Below are 20,704 nucleotides of genomic sequence, written 5' to 3' on the forward strand. Positions count from 1 at the left end.
AACAGTAGGCGGGGTTTAGCCCTGCGTTTAACACGGAGGCGGGGTTATGAGCGGAAAGCCGGAAGTAGCCTATTATGGAAGAGTGGCTCTCTCACACAAACTTCCGGTAGGGTGTGATCCTCTAACGGAGGATTGTTTGGGATTTTAAAAGCCAATATTTTCCTCTTTTCATTCGTCTTTGAGAAACTGTGAGTATACTCACTCATTTTCACTGTTCACGTTGTGTTTGTGCTGGTGCTAAGTCTCGTAAGCACGACGTGTGGGACCTGTTAACTTAACTTAACGCACTGTTTTCAGTCAAAATGTCCAAGTCTTTGAAGAAGATAGTGGAGGAGAGTCGAGACAAGAACCTGCCAGAGGTGGAGATGTGCGACAGAGGGATCTCCAACATGCTGGACATTCCTGGACTGTGTAAGATAGTCATCTTTAAGACGTCTTTTCAGTGTGTATGTGTGTGTGTGTCACTTCCAGTGAAAGGGTTATGGGCTTATGTTGACCTGATGCATCATGTCGTTTCAGTTACTCTGTCCAACATCACTCAGCTGGTCCTCAGCCACAATAAGCTCACAGGTAAGATATTCTCTATCTAATCTCACAGCGTGACGATGAGGCAATGTGTAACCAAGACTGTGTGTATATATGTATAATTGTTTTGAATGCTTTAGCTTTAAAATGTCTGTAATATCTTTAGAATGTTTTCTCCAATCAATTTCACCATTAGACAAACTGACTGATAACTGTGTAAAATACTCATTCTCCTGCACCAAAATACATAGAGAAAATCAGCTATTTTGCATCACACTGACAGAAGAGTGTGATCCACTGCTGCCTCGATCAGTAATTACAAATGTGTTATTTTGTGACCGTGGTTTTTGAAATCCTTGCATGAGATTTACCTCGGTGATACAAAATTACTAACAGAGACAGGAGTAGACGAGTAGTTCCCCTGTCCCTACCTAAAACGTATAGTTTATCTATGGACTTTGCTGTGGGAGAGTGAGTGGCTAACAGACTTGAGTTTCCAGTCAGAAAAGGCTGTTTATCAGTGTGATAAAGAAGCAAATGTTTTGGTAAATTAACACAGACTTAATAAGAAGACTTTATTAGGTGACTAAAATCTGTTCCTTTTCCCATTGGCATCCATGTTTTCACTTTGAGTAAGCATCCATGCTGGTCCACATTCAGCACTTACTTAATGGTTTTAACTGAGGAGAAGAAAGATGAATGCACAGTTTTCACAATGTTAGACTGAAAGTGGAAACCAGCCAAATCGATGGAGCAATGATGTCTGCTCCAGCTTTAAAACAGGAGCTAGCTGACAAATGTGGGTCATGTCAGTCATTACCATGTCTGTGTCACTGAAGCCTGTGGTGATGGTGTAGATCTTATGGTCATGCATTGTTTTTAGTGAGTAATGACTTCATGGCTGGATAGCTGGTTTCAGACATGCACTAAACACCTGAGGTTCCTCAGAGATGGGTTGTATGTGGAATTGCAACCACTGATTTATGTCCAAGTGAGCTCATGTTAGGACACAGCAGGTACCACAGAATCCACATGAGCCGGTCTACCAAATAAGAGTCACTTAGGCTTGTTGTGATCATTCTACTCTTTTCTGTGAATTAATCTCCAAAAATCCTGAGCACAGAGATTCATGTTACCTGATTACCTGATTAACCGTGGTCCTATCCTATCAGAGTCTCATTAGCTCATGTTTCTGTCAAGGTATGGCAGCGCATATATGCCTTTGTCATAGTTTTAGTGTTTTATGTGGAGCATTAGTTAAGAAGTGAAGTGAAATGAAGTTATGTAATGGTATGTTGCACCAGCAGAGGTCATTGAAAATCCATCTATACACACACACACACACAGAAATTAGTTTCTGCCTAATCAGGAACACATGAGGACTGCTGGTTCGAATAAGGTCAGTGTTTATGGTAGAAAAGGTCCTAAATTACATTAAATAATCAAACAACAATGACTTTTTAGATAAAATGATAGATATAAAAGATAAAACTGTTCATCAGTTTCTGTTGATACAGATACTGACTCACAAAGTTGAAAAGTTGTTAGCATCCAGATACTAAGCTTTCTGGTCTACATTTAAGGGGAAACCAGGGAAATTAACTTATAGCCAGTGGCCCTCAGGGAGAGATATTATATTAATGAGTGGTGACATGGAAAGTAATCTAAATAAAACCTCACATGCTCACCTGGCATATACAGAACAGCAAAACAACACACACAACTGATATTTTATCAGTGTGCCCAGACCTCACCTCTCCAACAATCATCTTTGTGGCAGCATTCAGGTCATTTCTTTGTATATTCTTCTCCTCTGCCTCCCAGTGCCTCTTCGTCTCAGTCCTTCCATGGATCAACCCAAGAATCCAATAAACTTCCTGCTCTTCTCCTCAGCTCATCGATCTATGTGCTGTTCTGTGGCCACAGATCACGGTGCAGTGAAGTTGTAGAGGACAAAGTAACTGGAGTGTCTGTGCTCTTTAAACGCTGTAAGAGCACAGACATGTAGAAGCAGGGTCAAAACACAGTTAATGGGGCTAATGATTAATAAAGGGATGGGTTGGTGATCATTTTTGAAGTGTGTCTGTAAGAGTTACTGACAGTAACTAACAGTGGCAGTGATTATTGGCAGAGGGCTGTCTCACCTGAGCAGGTGTCATGCTCATGATGTCTGGTTCATGCTGTTTGCACTGTGTGATCAGATCAGTTCCCTGGAGTCAGGGTCTGCAACCCGTCGCAGGGTAACTTGTGCACTTGTCTGGAGGTATCTTGAGGTATCTTGGGCTTTGTTCACCTATTTTTACCTTACATCAGTCCTGTGCATGCTAACATGGTTGTGGAATCCTGACTGCATTTATCCTTAAAGTCGGTGGGTGCGAGATAAGCTTGTCTGACAATTCGGGGGCTAGAACATCCCTTAATGACATTGAACTGAATAATATAAAAACCTGTCTTGCAGGATGGTTAAACGGAGGTGTCTGATTGTTTTATCTTGTTTTATTTGTTATTTATAGTAGGCGGCACAACCTGGTGCTGACGGACATGTTCATCAACCAGTCAGAATAGCCGTAATGAATAGCTTTTAAGTTTGCAGCAAGACATGCTTCCCATAGTGAGATATCTTTACCTCTCAAAAGAGCCAGGGTTCTTGTATACCTAACCTTAAGCCTTTTCTTAAGTGGCTAATGTCTGTTTTTACTTATGTTATAATCTGCATCTGTGTTTCACACAGCTCAGTCAGGAAACTTAAACTATCCCTTTTTACTTTCACTTTACAAAAACTTATGATGGTTAGCAGGTTGTCAGGACCTGAGGCTGTTGATGAATGCCAACCCCACACTGTGTGTAATAATGAGAAGTGATGAACCTCTTTGAGAGTTGGGTGTGTGATATGCTTGCTATTTCTCTCCTCTGTAACTGTGTTGTCCAGCGGTGCCTGCCAACATCTCTGAGCTGAAGAACCTTGAAGTTTTAAACATGTTCAACAACCAAATTGAAGAGTTGCCTACTCAGATCAGCAGCCTTCAAAAGCTCAAGCACCTCAACCTAGGGTATGTCTCTCTCTCTCTCTCTCTCTCTCTCTCTCACACACTGACACATACTTATACACACACACACTCAGGTTTGTGTAGCTATTCTTCTTAAGACCGCATTGACCGAATATATCGGGTATCTGCAATTGGCTGAGAGAGAGGTGGTTCTAGTGCGCTGCAGCAAGGACAACACGCAAGCCTACTGGACATGAGGGCTCTCTCTGCAGTATCAAGTAAAGTATATATATATATATATATATATATATATATATATATATATATATATATATACTTGATCCCAATTACAGTTGACAGACTTGTGTTTCTATCAGATAATATCAGAAATTAAGCTTCTTGCATTGACAAATGGCGACTGGATGTAACATTATTACATTTTAGATATAGAATGAAAAGTCGAGTGCTCGAGTGTTTATTTATTTATTTATTTATTTATTTATTTATTTATTCATAAATAAATTAGTTTCCCTGTTCTGTCTTTTCGGTCCACACTGTCAAGGTTTTTATAAAAATTTATACATTCATATTTCAAATTAATGTTCACAAAATCTGAAAAAAAAAGATAATGCACAATTATTTTCCATCCACAAATATTGGAACTTAATTCACCCAAATAGGCAGTAGGTGGCACAAAAGTCCAGGTCACTACAGAAGGATAAGAAGGTGCGACTTGATGATGTGAATAAATGCTAATCAAGATCAAAGTGTGTGACGGCAAAGCATTTCATTCCTGCTATCATCTACTAGTGTAGTAATATTTGCTTCTTGCACTATCCAGGTTTATTTATAAGCAAATCGAAAATGCACTTTAAAATGGTGATGGAAACCCACCGACTGAAACTCAAATTACTTCCTTGATTTGTTTGTTTTTTTTTTTTTAAACAGCACATTTGATCAGACTTCATTTTTTTTACTGAAACGTAAACTAAAACATTCTTAATTTGTCCTTGCTGTGTTCAACACCTGTTTTTAGTATAATTACAAAAGTTCCATAATAATACATTATGCTGTTACTTCCATTCATTGAATTTTTTTTGTGTGTATTACAATTTTTTTTTTGTAACTTATCCAACCCCAAAATTCAACGTAAGTGTGTTCATGCTTGTGTTGTGGGTTGTGCTGTGGGTGCAAGCTAATGCAGACAGGATATTGTGACGAGGGGATTAAGAGGCCAGCCTTGGTGTGTATTGATCAACAAACATCATCTGGATAGTGTGTAAGCCGCATACTAGTATTCTGTGTGTGTATTCAGTTTTCACCATCTGTTCTGTTATTTACACATAATCAAACTGAAATGGAAGAGTCATTCTTATAACCTGTGAGTTGCTTGCACACGCCTACAAGCAGCTTCCTTGCGTTGTTCCTCATATAGACGAAGTTCACATAGACAACACAATGCAACACATCATTTAAGATTATTTCTGTAATTGATTCTTGTTATTTTTAACAATATAGAAAATGTCCGGGGGGAAATAAATGTCCTCCTTATTGGCGTGTACATATCTTTAGATTGTTGGCAGTGTTTATGCATTACAGTAGTGATTGAACATTGTCACAAAAGGTTTCAACACTATATTCTCTGAAGACTTCTTATGGCATATTTCCACTGGCTCTACTCGCCTCGCCTCGCCTCGGCATGGCACGGCACAGTTAGGTTTCATTTCCACTACAATAAAAAGTACCTACTCAACATGGGCGGAGTTAACGCTGCACAGCTGCGGTGACTTTGTTTTATACACGACACACTTGTGTTTTATTTAATGTATGTTTTGCGTGTGTGTGTGCGTCTGTGTGTGCGTGTGTGCACAGTATGAACCGTTTGAGCAGCTTACCCAGAGGATTTGGTTCATTACCGGCTCTGGAAGTGTTGGATCTTACCTACAATAACCTGAATCAGAGCTCTCTGCCAGGAAATTTCTTCTACCTCAGTGAGTATACACACAAAGACACACACACACAAAGACACACACCTAATTTCACTTCTAAATAAAGCGACACCTAAAATATCTTTGTTACAATATCTATATTTGCTGGTTTATCTCACTGTCAGACATGAAACTTAAATTTGTAAAGCTTTCATTTGCCTGCAACAATGTCTCTACATAGTCTGTATTTTTAGCAAGCATTTGACCTACAAATGCCACGTTTGATAAGAACAAAGAATTTCAATTACTGAAGTTTCAAAATAATATATTTGAACTTACTAATGGAGACACTAGTGGATTCACAACTCCAATGTGTTGTGATGTAAAATGGTAAAATGTTCTTTAGTGCAGGAAGTGAACTGTTAACAAAGCGAAATAAACTTAAGTTTGTTAAGTGGCTAAAATCAGTTTATGTTCTTGCTTATTTACATGACTCAAAGTGAAGTCTATGGACCCACAGGTGTTTTTGAGGGGTTACAGTGTGTCCTTAGCAAAAGAGGGATCATTTATTTTGAACTATAATTCCACCCACAAATGTCATGACAACCTATAACTGTTATGCACTAGGTACATATTGAAATGTGTGTAATTTTAGTGGTTGCTGGTTTTGCATTATGTGAAAAACATTTATATGACATTAATTTTGCATACTTTTATTTTTCTTTGCCACATACCGTTCAATGCTAGACTGCAGTCCCCGTAATAAAGCTAAAAAGTGAAGTGAAAAGACGTTACTCTCCTTAACCATGTAAAGTTTTATTTTTCAATGCCCCGAACTGTCAAATAAATATTGGTTAAACAATTGTGGTTAACAGCACAAAGTGAGAAGTGTACACTGAAAATGTACAAAGAAAAAGCTTACTATATTTACTATATTAGCTTACTGTGTTTGCTTGTAAAGTAGAAATTAATAAATTTTTTCTACGTTAGTCAGTGCAGCCTGAAGCCAGTGTACATGTCCCTTGGATTGGGATATTTATATATTTATATTTATATATATACATATATATACCTTCACCCAGGTGACCATGCTGTCAGTAAACAAATTGCTGCTGCTGGTCCTTGTCTCTCCCTCTGAAGAGCTTGTTCTGAGAGGTGATCCTCAGCATCTGTGATTAAACATCTAAAACGTTGCTCTGTATTACTTAAAGTAAAGAAAAATAAAGATTACAAGATTTGATTCATTAAAATGATATATGGACACACCAATCAGTGATCGTGAACTTAATTCTGCATTCAGCCCATCCTTGAAACTTACACCTCAGAAGTAAACAAACCAGGTATAGGAACCTCCTTGACCTGATTCAAACAGATTATCCTCTGGGTACAAGCCCAGTTTCCCTTGTAGTTGTAGATGAGCTTCCCGTAAATCCCCAAGAATAATAATTAGCACAAAAAACTCTTTTTTTACAGAAGACAGCACAGGTCTTAACTGCATAAAGTCCAAAAGTGCATTTGAACAAACAAGAACCATTTTTAAAACTTTACATGGTTATGGAGACCAAGGTTTGGTGGTATATTGAGTTTTAAAATGATAGTGCATTTTCAGTATAAGATATCACATTAGCATTTCTACCACATTTTGAATCTATGCTTGAATTTGTCTCTTATATACAGTTACTGGTAATTAAAGCCCAATGTTATCTCTAATATCTTAAAAATAAGAAGAATTTCCCTTAAAACACTATATTTTACTGTTTAGAGAGTGTAATGGTGGAGTCTTTGGTCGATGACAGGAGGCTGTATAATTTCGATGGCTGTTTTCTGGTTGTTGATATTTTCAGTAGTCAATTCACTAACGGTGGTGGTTGTAAATTATTATTTTAATGTTAATATTTAGAGCATTTTTATGCCCATGTCTCTGAGCAAGGGAGGCGGGACAACACTTTGAGAAACGTGAAACTCTTTAAGTAGATACATGATCAGCTCATTTGCATAGTCAGCTGTGGATGACCTGACGATGACACAGTGGACGCAGGAGGACGAGGTGGCAGGCTTTAGGCTACATTAGTCATGCACGGTGTACAATGGATTTTACATTAAAAGATGAATTGGACTCTACAGCAGAAGCAGCTTTTTGGATCCATATTATAAGGATTAAATGGGACAACTTCCTTCCCTCTTTGGGCTGTACTTAATAATATAGAGTTGTATAGAGGAGGCTGACCCTCTTTTTCCCACTGCACATTGACAAACGCTGTCTTGCTGTCAGACGGTGGCCTTGCCAGACAAGCAGAAGGTCTGTGAAGATTGATTCTATCCAGTTTGTGAGGCAGTATTATTAATGGGGCTTGACTCTTGGTATTGATCAGACTCCAGTTCAGTTAGAGCCTACTCGCACACACACACACACACACACACACACTAATGGTGAAGCTTGTCTTTCAGCTACTCTTCGAGCTCTCTATCTGAGTGACAATGACTTCGAGGTCCTGCCTGCTGACATCGTGAAGTTGACCAAGTTGCAAATAGTAAGTTAATGTCAAGGTAATTTAGAGAATGAGCGAAGAGTTTGGATGCTTTTGAATTGGGTTTAATGAAAAAAATGTACGTTTATATTAACATATTAATACATTCATTTTATGTTGACAGGGCTTGGGTAATTAGAAAAGAAACATGTTTTTAAAGCCCCAGATTTTAGATCAGTTGAATTTCTTTAAAAAGTGGGTCAAACTCTTTGGATGGTTGTGTGTTTGTAATGAGTGTGTGGTGTTTTGTTTCTTTTTCTCTTGCTCTCCAGTTGAGTCTGAGGGACAATGACCTGATCTCATTGCCCAAAGAGATTGGAGATTTGGCTCAACTCAAAGAGCTTCACATCCAGGGCAATAGACTGACCGTCCTGCCCCCTGAACTTGGTACTGACCACCCACACATACATTCTTGTACACTACTCTTATTGAAGACACCTATAGATATATATAGCCTTAACCATCACTATTAAATGCCTAACCTTCACCTAAACCTAATTCTATGTTGAGAAATAATTCAGCCTGCCCACAACCACACCTTTTACGTCCAAACATGACATGTAACACCAACATGGCAAATCATCATTTCGATCCACACTGACATGACAACTAACACATGAGCATTATCACAGAATAAGCACTAAAATTCAGATAAATCTGATCATTTCAATACTGTTTTTGTGTGTGTGTGTGTGTCTCTCTCTTTGTTTACAGGTAACCTGGATCTGACTGGTCCTAAACAGGTGTTTAAAGCTGAGAATAATCCGTGGGTAACTCCCATTGCAGACCAGTTCCAGCTGGGTGTGTCCCATGTTTTTGAATATGTTCGCTCAGAGACCTACAAGTAGTAAGTACTCACACACACACATGGCCTACACACGTGAAAACCTGACCACGAGTCAACTCGCTGACATCTTTCGCTATTAAGTGCTGCTGTGGGTTGTGGGTTTGATTCCCTGGACACATTCATACAGCACATCTGAGTGAGTGGGTGTAATGTTTAGTGTAAAGTTGTTCAGTACAGTATAACTAGTATAGTATATTCATTTTTCATAAACAGATATATAAACGTTTGACAGTGGACCTTATTCACTGCAGCACCACACATGCTTCAGGCTGAGCTGAAGTCGTAACTATGGTAGTCATTTCAGGAATGAGCAAGTTACTCCACCACCTTAGCAGAAAACATGTAGGGGAGTACCAAGACTGTATTTAGTTGTTAACAGACACACACACACACTCTCAGCTGTGCCTCTCTCTTATTGGAGCTCTCACTAATGCTCATGCATATAAAAATACCGTTGTATACCATGAAACCTTTGAAATGCATTTTATGGTCATAGCGCTCATCGTTACATTATACACATACAGTGCTGATCATTATGAATTTGTTTCCTTTGTATCTCGCGGTGCTCATCACACTGAAGATGCCCCCTCAGTCTCTGAGAGACAATGTATGAACAGACAGTGAGAACATGGGAGAATGAGAAGGTCCCATGGTGGCACGTGCAGACAGGAAACTGTAAATGTGAACACAGTGTGGATGCAGACACAGACACACACATCTGTGGACAGGTGTTAAACTCTTCTTTCATCACCACTTCATTTACACCTGACAAACGCTCCCACGTCCCACTCACCACACATGACACTGTACATTTCCCTGATTCTTTTCACTTTTGTGTGCCCGACCCTGAAAGAGAAAGAAGTGATAATTATTTGCCTTTCTGCTCTTGCTAGTTGAACATATTTCATTTTCTTGTGCCTCCACAGTGAGGGTCTCAGGGAGAGCGGTATTAACTTCTGTATTTAGAGATCAGTGGCGGTTGCTGGCTAATTTCAAACAAAAGGTGCTATCTTCTATGTTTGGTATCAGATCCAAATGTAAATGCCTGGAAGTAAAAGGTGAAATGTTCATCTTTTGTCTCATATTCATCCTTTGATGTCAAATGTTTTCAGTCTATGGCAAAAATAAAGGAATTGGCCTTTATTTCATTATTCGATCATGTATTCCACTGCACCTTTATTTCAATCTGAATAATGGAGGATTCAGCATAAAGCAGCGTGTAACCAAATGTGTAACCTCTGAGGCTACATACATAACATGAGATGTAGTAAACAGTGCAGTGTTGCTTTGTAATTGTGTATTTTGTATAAGAGCAGCAAACACAGTTTGAGTTCTTTATCGTGGGAGACACGATAAAGATATTTTCAACTCAAACTGTTTTTTTTTAGGTTTGAGTTTGAAACTTTCCCCAAGTTAAGAAACATCCAAAATGCCCTGGTTATATGTGTGACCTCACACAGGTTAACACAACTTCTCTAATGCTCCAATAATAAACTCCTGCAGTGCATACAATCCGTTCACTATTAAAGAATAATGAACAAACTACAGTAAGTCACTGCCAAGTGGCTTGTGTTCTCGTTCATTGATCAGCCATTCACCAATGTCACAGTGTTTCAAATATCAGCAAATAATGATTGTGGTTGATTGATTATCACATTCATAACTGCCTCTTTGGTTGAAGAAGACAGAAGTCTTCTGCTGCATCAGCTGGCACATAGATGAGTGAATGAGTGAAAAGTGCCAGATCTGTGAAAAATAAGTTTTGCAGCAGTTGTTTGAGTCTCCAGTTTAGCTGCACTTTCAGTGTGTATTTAGACTATTGTTCACTGATATGATATTTTATAGTTCCTGATGAGGTCTGTAGAGATGCAGGTTTCAGACATGAACTATCTGGACATTTGCAGTAGATAAAGCAAATGTTCACGGTTCACAAAGTTGCTTCAATCCTCACAAGTTGCGCCACTGAACATTGGTTGGATTAGATGCTAAATTCTCAAGGAAAAATGCATTCTCCATGAAGAATCCAAATGAAAATGCTGCCTTACAGGTAAACCTTTGTTCTAACGTGCTCTTATGTGGTTTGTAATTATGTTCTGAGATATTTAATATTTAATGTCAAATTTGAGCTGGCTCGCTAAATCCACCAGACTCCTGTGCTAAATGTTTGAGATTAACATACATTTTCAAGATTGTTAAGTATGTTTAACTTGATCTATAGTTCGGCATTGTTCAGTTTGGTTCTTGTGCCTCGTCCTGTGACGGCACTCCAACCAATCCGTGCATTTCCTCTGCATATATTGTTAATATGGGGGGAGGGGGAGGGGCAAGTTTGTTAATTTATTCTTATTTTATTCGTATTCTTTTAACTTTGTAATTTTATTCTTAGGTTTATTCTCACTTATTCTTATAGTTCTTAACTTTGTAAAAAAAAAAATTAAAAACTGCTGCTATAATATTCGTTACCTTTGTACACTGGAGCGCTGTGACGAAAGAATTTCCCGCAGGGGATTAATAAAGTATATTCTATTCTATTCTATTCTATTCTATTTATAGTGTCAGCTCAGTACCAGGTTCTATCACTAATGGAAAAGCAAAATAACCGTGCCGTGCTCAGGCGACTCGAGTAGCGCTAATGGTTTCTGCAGTGAGTCCTGGGTCTTTCCCAGGGCCTCCTCGCAGTGGGATGTGCCCGGAACACCTCACCAGAGAGGCCACCTCATCTGGCCCTTCTCGATGCAGAAGAGCAGCGGCTCTGCTCTGAGCCCCTCCCAGTGAGAGTTGAAAATCACGGCCCGATATATCTAGTCGGAACCTCTCGATTTTGTGCACAAAGAGAGGTGACGTTCCACGTCCCTATAGCTTCAGCTTCTGAAGCCAAGGGTTGGACCGCCAAGGTCCCCTCCTTCAGCCACCACGATTATTGTTCATGTTTTCATTTATTCATAATTTCTTCATTGTACCACAACCGACATTCCCTGAAGATTTCATTCAATTCCAACTTTTATTTTGAGAGTTCTGTTGACGCACGCACACACACACACACACACACACGTGGCCAAAGCCAACTTCTTCAGCAGAGATTTTCATGAGGGCAGAGGGCTTTGCCACCATTGGCTTTAAGCCCCAGTTGTTTGTCATGAATCTTAATTAGGAACGTTTTCTTCCTCTTCTTGTTCTCCGTGCCCCATAATCTCATCTTCATCTCCATTGTGTCTTCTTCTTCTTCTTCTTCTTCTTCTTCTTCCAGCTTTTTCTCTGCTTGTAAAGAAAGCTACTAAATTGCTTTGCAGCTCTGGTGGAGATGAGTTAGTTGTGAGGGGAAGACCCCCCCATCAGATCAATGGCCTCTGGCCTCCCTGCGCATTTATCAGACATACACTCACAGATATATATATATATTTACTTTTTACTTTGTAACACACCCACATACACACACACACATTAATTCACATGGATAAAGGGAAGCAAACGTCAACTTTAAATCTCTTTACGCATACACACACACACACACACACACACCCACTCACAGACCTTTGCTGTGATTAATTAAGCCGTGAGGAATAGCAGAACTCCATAAAGACCTCTTTGAGAATCTGAATCCATTCACCTCTTCTTCTGCATTTAATTGGCCCTAACAGTTCATCACTGGAGCTGCACTTTATAACACACACACACAAAAGAAATGGAAAATCTTTGTGTTGCTCTGCAGCTAGAAGTACTCAGCGTACTTGTAAAGATGCATAATGTCATTGTATCTCTGTAAGATTAAGATTACAAAGGCAAACAAATTCCACAGACCCTACGGTTTAGGGAGCAGAATGGTGAATGATCTGTCTGTGTCAAGTGAAGTCAAAATTCGGCTGAACTCTACACGGTTTGGTGTGCATTTCCATTAATATAGTACCTCCTAAATCTCAACGTGGTGTATTTAGCGACAGCACGGCCACATCACAACGCAGTCCTGTGTCAGATGGTACGTACTGAATGATTCTACTGATTCATTACTGCTTTACAAGTCATGGGTCACTAGTTTGTGTGTGTGTCGCGTGTCAAACAAAGTCATAGTACTGGCTCCGCTCGCTTGGAAGCTCGTCAGATCAGGTACTATCGCTAATGGAAAAGCAAAAGAAGGAGTGTCGAGCCGTGCTGGAACTGGGTTGTAGAAAAGTGCCATTATTATTTTTTTTTGTACAAATCCACAAATCTCAACACCATAAATGTCTCTTTTTTTCAAACAGGTTCTAGTTTTTCTTGTGAAAGTTATTAAAATGTTGAACACAGGGTGTAATCTCTCTTACACTTACTAACTGAACTGAACAGATTTACACATTTAATGTCATGATTGTCCATCTTCAACTGCTTATCAGTCTAATAAATGTGTCAAGCACTGTACACACAAACATCAGTTTATCGCCAGTTCTCACTTAACAGGTTTACACAGATTAACAGGTGATGGAGTATAACTGCATGAGTTAGAATGACAGCGACACATTATGCTAGTCATAAGAGAACATTAGTAAACCCTGGCCTGGATTGTTTTGTTATTTGATTTATCACTCCATCATTAATAGAGTGTATTATTCTCCCTTCTTTACATTGATTTATTTATTCCTCCACAACACACTGACTGATCATTCCCTCCCTCCACTCCTCCACCCATCCATCAATGCTGGGGACCCACAGCTATGTGAACACTGGCTTATTATGACGGTACCAAGTGGGCCACATATTGACTTTATGAATAATCTTGCTTCAGTCACCACAGTCTTGATCTCCTTCAACAAGTCTGCTCCCTGTTCAATATACCAGCTCCAACTCACCTGCAGTGAGACAGTTTCTGCAGTGTATTTGTATTACTGAGCCCACTGCTAACGTTTGTATTGATGTATATCTTTCACTGTATCTGCTACAGAAATATACATTAATATAATATCATATCATCATCTTCACTCACCCTTAAAAAGAGCAGTAAATAACATGAGTGTCAACTTCATGGTGGTGTTAAAAGAAAAGAGTCGTTGCTAACATATTAGGATTCCAAAAACATAATGCATGTGGGCAAAGACAACACAGCTACCTATTAAGCAAGCTCTCATTCATGCTGAATTGGACAGGAATTGTCTCTCTCTGGGTAACAGTTTGTCAACTCTCCTCCCTCTTTCTCTCTCCCTCTCTCTCCTCCCTCTGTCAGCTCTGGTGTTGATGGGTGGCAGATATTAGGGGATTTGGCAGAATTGAATTCCCTTGTGGGAGTGTTGACATGGAATGAGGCATAGAGAGAAGAGAATACAAGACATGAGAGTCATAGACTGACAGTTTTGTATAATCGTCCTGTGTTTGTGTGAGTGTGTCTCCGCCACAGTCTACATTTAAAGGAAAGCTTGAGATTGAAGATCAGTTTTACTGTTTAGCTCAGGTACTGTAGTCTGTTAAGAGATATGCATTTTCCCATCATCGACATGGACCAATATTATTACATTATTTATAATAACACAAATAGTTATTGTTTAAATGAATCTCTGCATGTCCCACAGTAACTGTGCATGATACAAAATGACATTGGTTCTGTCTGAACAAACCTCAGCCATATGCAAATAATATAAGCTGCAGTTGCACTGAGTTTGTCATGTAGCTGATACCATGGTTACTACGTACACGTACAGTAAATCAGATAAACATATAGTACAGCTCTTAAGAGAACACTGCAAAAGAGGTATCTCTGGTTTTTGCTATTTATAGCTGTGCGTTTGAATAAAATTAACATTTTTTATTTTACTCTATAAATCACTGGCAACATATTGCAATAAATCCAAATAGAAATATTTGTAATTATAGAAAATAGAACATTTTAATTATTCAAAGCCACAAAAAGATCCATTGAGTAACGGCACAATACTTATAACTTGTTTTTTATTCCAACACAGCATTAATGCCTGTAGGAATGTGCTGCATTAGTCTTTTTCATCCTTCTTCCCCTTCTACATTCATATTCCAGAGGTTTTTATGTCGATTGTCCTGACGATGTAGCATAGAGCACTGGACTGTTGGAGAACATTGTCAGAGTTAAAGAAAACAACTCTTCTTTCACGACCTGGAGTCTGTCGCACAGTCTGTCTCTGTCTCAGTGGAAGACAGAGACAGCCTATCTCATTATGTGATAGGCTGTGAGACATAAACATGAAGGTATTTAGCCGCCAAAGGACGATTATTCACATGGTTTACTTCCCGCCATGTCGTCCTCTTTTCATTTAGAGGAAAAACCTCCGACCAAACTGTGTAAAATAAACGTCAAAGAGTAGCACAGAGAGGGTGAGCTGAAAAAACAATGTCTTTTCCATTCCAGTGACTTTTCTCCAGTCTGTGTGATCAATAAAAACTCTCCCCATGGGAGAGAAAAAAGTGACAGACAGAGTTTAGATGACTGCTGTGTGTGTGTGTGTGTGTGTGTACTTTAACACATGAGTCATTGGGAGTGATGCACATAGGGGCTGACTCAAGATGGCATCGGTTTTTACCCTTTAGTTGATTTTTAACCTTAGTTGACCTTTTGGCCGCTGTGGGAGACACAGGTGACCCTATAGCACACCCATGTTTCTGCCTTTAGAAACCTTCTGTATCTTCTTTCTTCTTCAGGCAAAACATGGTTTATAACACTTTGACTTTGACTGTATAGTAGATTTGGGGGACAGACTTCTTGGTCAGGGGTGTCACCTCACTGAGACACAGACTCCTGCTTACAGAACACACAGCTGCCAACAAGGACATGAGGAAATTCAGATTTCAGCCACTCGTCTCTGCCGTCTAGAGTCACATATATCTTAAAAATATGTAAAGTTTATTTATACAGCACAGCACCTTTAAGTGCTTTACAATAAAATCAGTGTGACAGTGGTTAGCACTGTTGCCTCACAGCAAGAATGTGCTGGGTTCGATTCCCACTCTGGGACCTTTCTGTGTGGATTTTGCTTGTTGTTAGAACACTTCAGTTAATGCTGGTACCAGGTACTGAGAAATACCAGGTACTAGTGCTAATGGAAAAGAAAAAAAAACACTCAGCTCACCCCAAGTCGAGTCAAGCCAAGCCGTGCTACAGCTGTATAGTGGAAAATGACCCTAAAACTGTGACATTTAATATGAAGACATTCCTAAATGTCCTCTCCTCTCCACAGTCTCTATGGCAGACACATGCAGGCCAACCCAGAACCTCCAAAGAAGAACAACGACAAAACGAAGAAAATAAGCCGCAAACCACTTGCTGCCAAGAACAAGTGAAAGAGAGGACAGCGAATGGTGATGAACGCTCACTAAACCAGCCAAACTCTCTGCATGTTCCTTTTTTTTCTTACTTTCTTGTTACTTTCTTATTATGAGGAACATTTGTTTCTAAATGTGCGTCCACTGTACAGCTGGACATTTTAAAACTCTATCTGTTTGTGTGATGGTTGCCCTGTAATGCAACAGTGTTAAACTGCAATGATACCAAAGTAAAATGCAGCTTCATTATGTTTCAGTGTTATGTTTTACACTCTGCAGCTTAAATATAATATATAAATATCACAACAGCTAATCTGTAACTTTATTCACTCACTAATCATTTTATAAGGCATTAAATACTGTCCATCACATTTCAGGATGTTGCAAATATAATGTGTCATTTATTCAATCTTTCATTACAGCTTTCGTCATAGGCCAGCATATACTAAAGCTTGATTGTGTATCGTATTGAACATTTCCAATAAAACAATAACAACCATCTTGTGTGTCTTTCATGTTGGATAAGTATACAAAAGAGTGAAATATTCCGAATAAACAAAGCTAAGCATGTGACCTGTTAATCATTTCAACAACAACAACAACAACAAAAGACATAAAATGTGTTTCAGAAACAAATGATCGACTTCAACTAAACATTCAAATAAAATGAAATTAAAATGTATTTTTTAAAAATAATTTATTGTAGTTTTGATATTTTAATTTTCTTACAAAATTGAAGGCATTTTTAGCCTAACTGTTTTTTTTAACTAACCCTGGTGTGAAGCTTGTTGTTGAGACTGAAACAAATAAGAACAGCATGTAAATGAATAAATGTCAAGTGAGTGCTGGAAGTTTTGAAAATAAACAAAGTGAAATCAGCATTGCTCGTTTCTTCATTATTACACTATCCACATTTATTTGAAGGGTGTTTTCCATTAAGTCATCCTGGTTATTGTTGTAATTGTTTTCAGATTTACACAATTCTGTGCGATTGTGCGTCGATGGACCGAGACTAGAGTATTGTGAGTGAGAACTTTGAGATTGTGCTCGTCACGAACCCATTTGGAAGAAGCAGCAGCTCGTCACTGGAAACATTTCCTTATGTCATATATTCAATATTATGAAATCTATTGATCGACAATGTTTGACCCACTGCCGCGCCGTGTGCTCTGTGTCATGAGCAGTGAAGTCTATCAGTGATTATCCACAGGATGACTGAAGTATCTCCTTAAGTTACTATGAGAGTAAATGTAATAGAGTCCATTTGCTACTATGTATATCTTCACTTAAAAGGATACTTGCAGTTGTTTTAAAGTGGGGATGTGAGATCCACACTCTGTTCAGAGGGTAAAAGAATGTCCACATTTTAACTGTATGCTTTAGTGTTTTGAATATTTTCAGCAGTTTAATGATCCCTTTAAGTTTCTATTCCCGGCGCACAGATTTATCCAAGTTTAACTGGGAAGAATATTCAGTAACTTTTGCTGTTTCCCTCAATCGGCTCAAAAAGCCAAACTTGACTCACCGTCTGTTCTACATCTGTATGTGTATCTGTTACTGTATGTCAGCGTCTGTGAGGACATCTGCAGTGAAAGTGGTCACGAGTTACCATAAATAAATATTTTAAAAAGTGAAGATGGGTCATTGAGCCATCATCACCACATACCTCACATCACCTCCTGCTCCTCCATCATTGTGTTGGATGCTGGTTCTGTTTTATTCTCACTACATCACAATTCATCTCACAGCCTTCCAAGGACACAATGAGTCCCAGGCTAACAAAAGCCCATTGATTTCCATGAGGTGATTTATAGGTGGCGTGTGTGTTAAGGCAGGTTTGATTGTCTAAGGGGGGCTGCACTGTGCTACTTTAATGAGGACGGTGACACAAGGCAGAGACGCAAGCACCACCACAGACGGAGGCTACACAGCTGCTGCTTTACTTAACGACAAAGCATAAAGTCTTTATACAATTCATATTCCTTAAATTACAGTGTTGGTATTTTGAAAATGCTAAACTGGTCACAACACTGGAATAATAAAAAAGATCATAATAATCAATACTGGTGCTAGCCTCATACAAACTGAGTTGCCTGGTTTGGTAAATTAGACAAAAGATTTCAATCACCAAAATCACAAAATAATACATTTGGGCTTACTGATGGAGGCAGCAGAGGGTCAACAAGTCCTGAATGCTGATTCTTTTTCTATGGACTTTGGAGTGACCAGTTTACAAAGCAACACAAATGTCATATTACAGTATATATATATATATATATATGTATATATATATATATGTATATATATATATATATATATATATATATATAATACCTCATGGCCATGAGTGTTGGGCTGGTCGGTACAGTGGGAGTGCACAGTCTGTGCTGACAATGTGTCATTAACAAACGCTGTATATAAAAAATGGACCGGGTCATCCTCTTTTCTCTTTGAAGTCAACCAGGAAGTAAGAATAAAGTGAATAGCCACCAGAGAGCAAACAATACGTTTGTTTATCTATAAGAAATTAAGCTTTTAATGGAGTGAGTGTGAGAGTGGATGGTTGTTTGTCTCTGTGATGGACTGGTGACCTGCCCTGCTGTACCCTGCTGTACCCTGGTGTACCCTGCTGCACCCTGCTGTACCCTGGTGTACCCTGCTGTACCCTGGTGTACCCTGCTGTGGTGTACCCCTGGTGTGCCCTGATGTACCCTGCTGTACCCTGCTGTACCCTGGTGTGCCCTGCTGTACCCTGCTGTACCCCTGGTGTACCCTGCTGTATCCTGGTGTGTGCCCTGCTGTGTGCCCTGCTGCTACCCTGGGTGTGCCCTGCTGTACCCTGTGTACCCCTGCTGTGCCCTGTGTGTACCCTGGTGTACCCTGGTGTACCCTGCTGTACCCTGGTGTGCCCTGGTGTACCCTGCTGTACCCTGGTGTGCCCTGGTTGCCCTGGTGCTGCTGTACCCTGGTGTACCTTGGTGTACCCTGCTGTACCCTGGTGTGCCCTGCTGTACCCTGCTGTACCCTGGTGTACCCTGGTGTACCCTGCTGTACCCTGGTGTGCCCCGGTGTACCCTGCTGTACCCTGGTGTACCCTGGTGTAGCCTGGTGTACCCTGCTGTACCCTGGTGTACTCTGGCTTTTGCCCGATGTCAGCTGGGATTGCCACCAGCACTGCATTCGTGACCCTCATGTGGAGGAATAAGCAGTTGAAGATGGATGGATGATGTTATTACTTGGATGGATGTCATATAGCAGTGATTACATTTTCTTCTTGCTTTAGATTTTCTGCTGGAAATTTTTTAAAAAAAGGACAGGTTTCCCTTTCTAAACATGAAACATGTGATTTGTAGACTTGGACGAAGAATCCGATTTTGTTTTATAATCATATAGAACGCATTTGGATAAGCTGCTCTTTTTTTTCCTGTTTCTATAATCACTGATTATTCATGACTTAGAGAAATATCAAACAGGCTGAACTAACTCTTCAAGTTACTATGAGAAGTAGGGACGTCCCAATACAACTTTTTCACTTCCGATACGATACCGATATTGCAGCCTTGAGTATTGGCCGATACCGATATCGATCCCATATGATATCAGCACGTATCATACATACTTTAATGACTTATTTTGTAGTGTGGAATGTTAGAATAGGCTTGATCAAGTGATATTAACAGAGAACACTAGTATGAGACAAACTGACCCATTTATTATTATTAACCAATAGTTACATCAGTTTTAAACTTCAACATAAGAATATTGGATTTTTTGCCATGTTCATTTTATACAGTCTATGGTTCATTTCATCTGGAGGAAAGTACCAAGTGCTAATGGGGGTGTTTCACAGGTAACAGCGTGTCTTCAGAGAACACCCCCCTTGTTTTCACTATTTTGGATTAGCCCAACACGCACAGGGTGAGTGACTCAGGTAAACCCGGAGCCCGAGGACCGGCCCCGCAGACATACTTAGCTCCGTGTGTGGAGCTTCACGACACATTTAAAACACACAAAGCTCTTGGCGTGGCTGGTTTTTGTGCTGTAATTAACAAACGGAGGCTGTTGAAAGTCGACAGGTGGCGCTGGTTTATGAAATAATGTTGTTTTAGCAGCTCGCCTCATGATGAGCTAGCGTGGTGCTAACGGCTAGCTCGCGCTCGCCGCTTCGTAGCCTCTGAGTTCAGAGGTTAAAGAAACATGTTTAACCTCTGAACTAGCAGTAGCACACACACACACACACACTGTTGTTGTGATCATGTGATCTACGTGTATCCAACACGCATAGTTTTTTTTGTCTGATATTGGACCGATATCAATATCCATTTATTACAATTGACATTTGTTCTATTTCATCTTAATTTAAAAAGTTACTTGCAGTTGTTTTAGTGAGTATGAGATACACACACTGTTCAGATGGTAAAAGAATGTCAACACATCCACATCTGAAGTGTCCACACTACAGTGTTTTCAATAGTTGTTATAATATAGAACCCATCTGGATAAGCTGCTCTCTTTTTTTTCCTGTTTCTATTGGAGGGCAGACCATCAGGGGACCCCCATGTCTCCCCCCCTCTCTCCCCTCTCTCTCTCCCTCTCTCTCTGCTCTGCATCACACAGACTGATCCACCTGAAGAG

General features: G+C 39.6%; 1 protein-coding gene across 1 annotated transcript; it reads left to right on the forward strand.

Annotated features, from left to right (window-relative positions):
- Nucleotides 1-67: 67 nt before the first annotated feature.
- Nucleotides 68-16,568, forward strand: rsu1 (Ras suppressor protein 1). The gene is made up of 9 exons (XM_044027138.1): nucleotides 68-188; nucleotides 298-411; nucleotides 520-570; nucleotides 3,455-3,575; nucleotides 5,385-5,503; nucleotides 7,889-7,971; nucleotides 8,241-8,355; nucleotides 8,683-8,815; nucleotides 15,985-16,568. The coding sequence occupies exons 2-9, from the start codon at nucleotides 303-305 to the stop codon at nucleotides 16,085-16,087; spliced, it is 834 nt and encodes a 277-aa protein (XP_043883073.1). The 5' UTR covers nucleotides 68-188; nucleotides 298-302; the 3' UTR covers nucleotides 16,088-16,568.
- Nucleotides 16,569-20,704: the final 4,136 nt, after the last annotated feature.

This window comes from Solea senegalensis, linkage group LG1 (genome assembly GCF_019176455.1).
Source record: "Solea senegalensis isolate Sse05_10M linkage group LG1, IFAPA_SoseM_1, whole genome shotgun sequence".
Taxonomy (NCBI): Eukaryota; Metazoa; Chordata; class Actinopteri; order Pleuronectiformes; family Soleidae; genus Solea; species Solea senegalensis.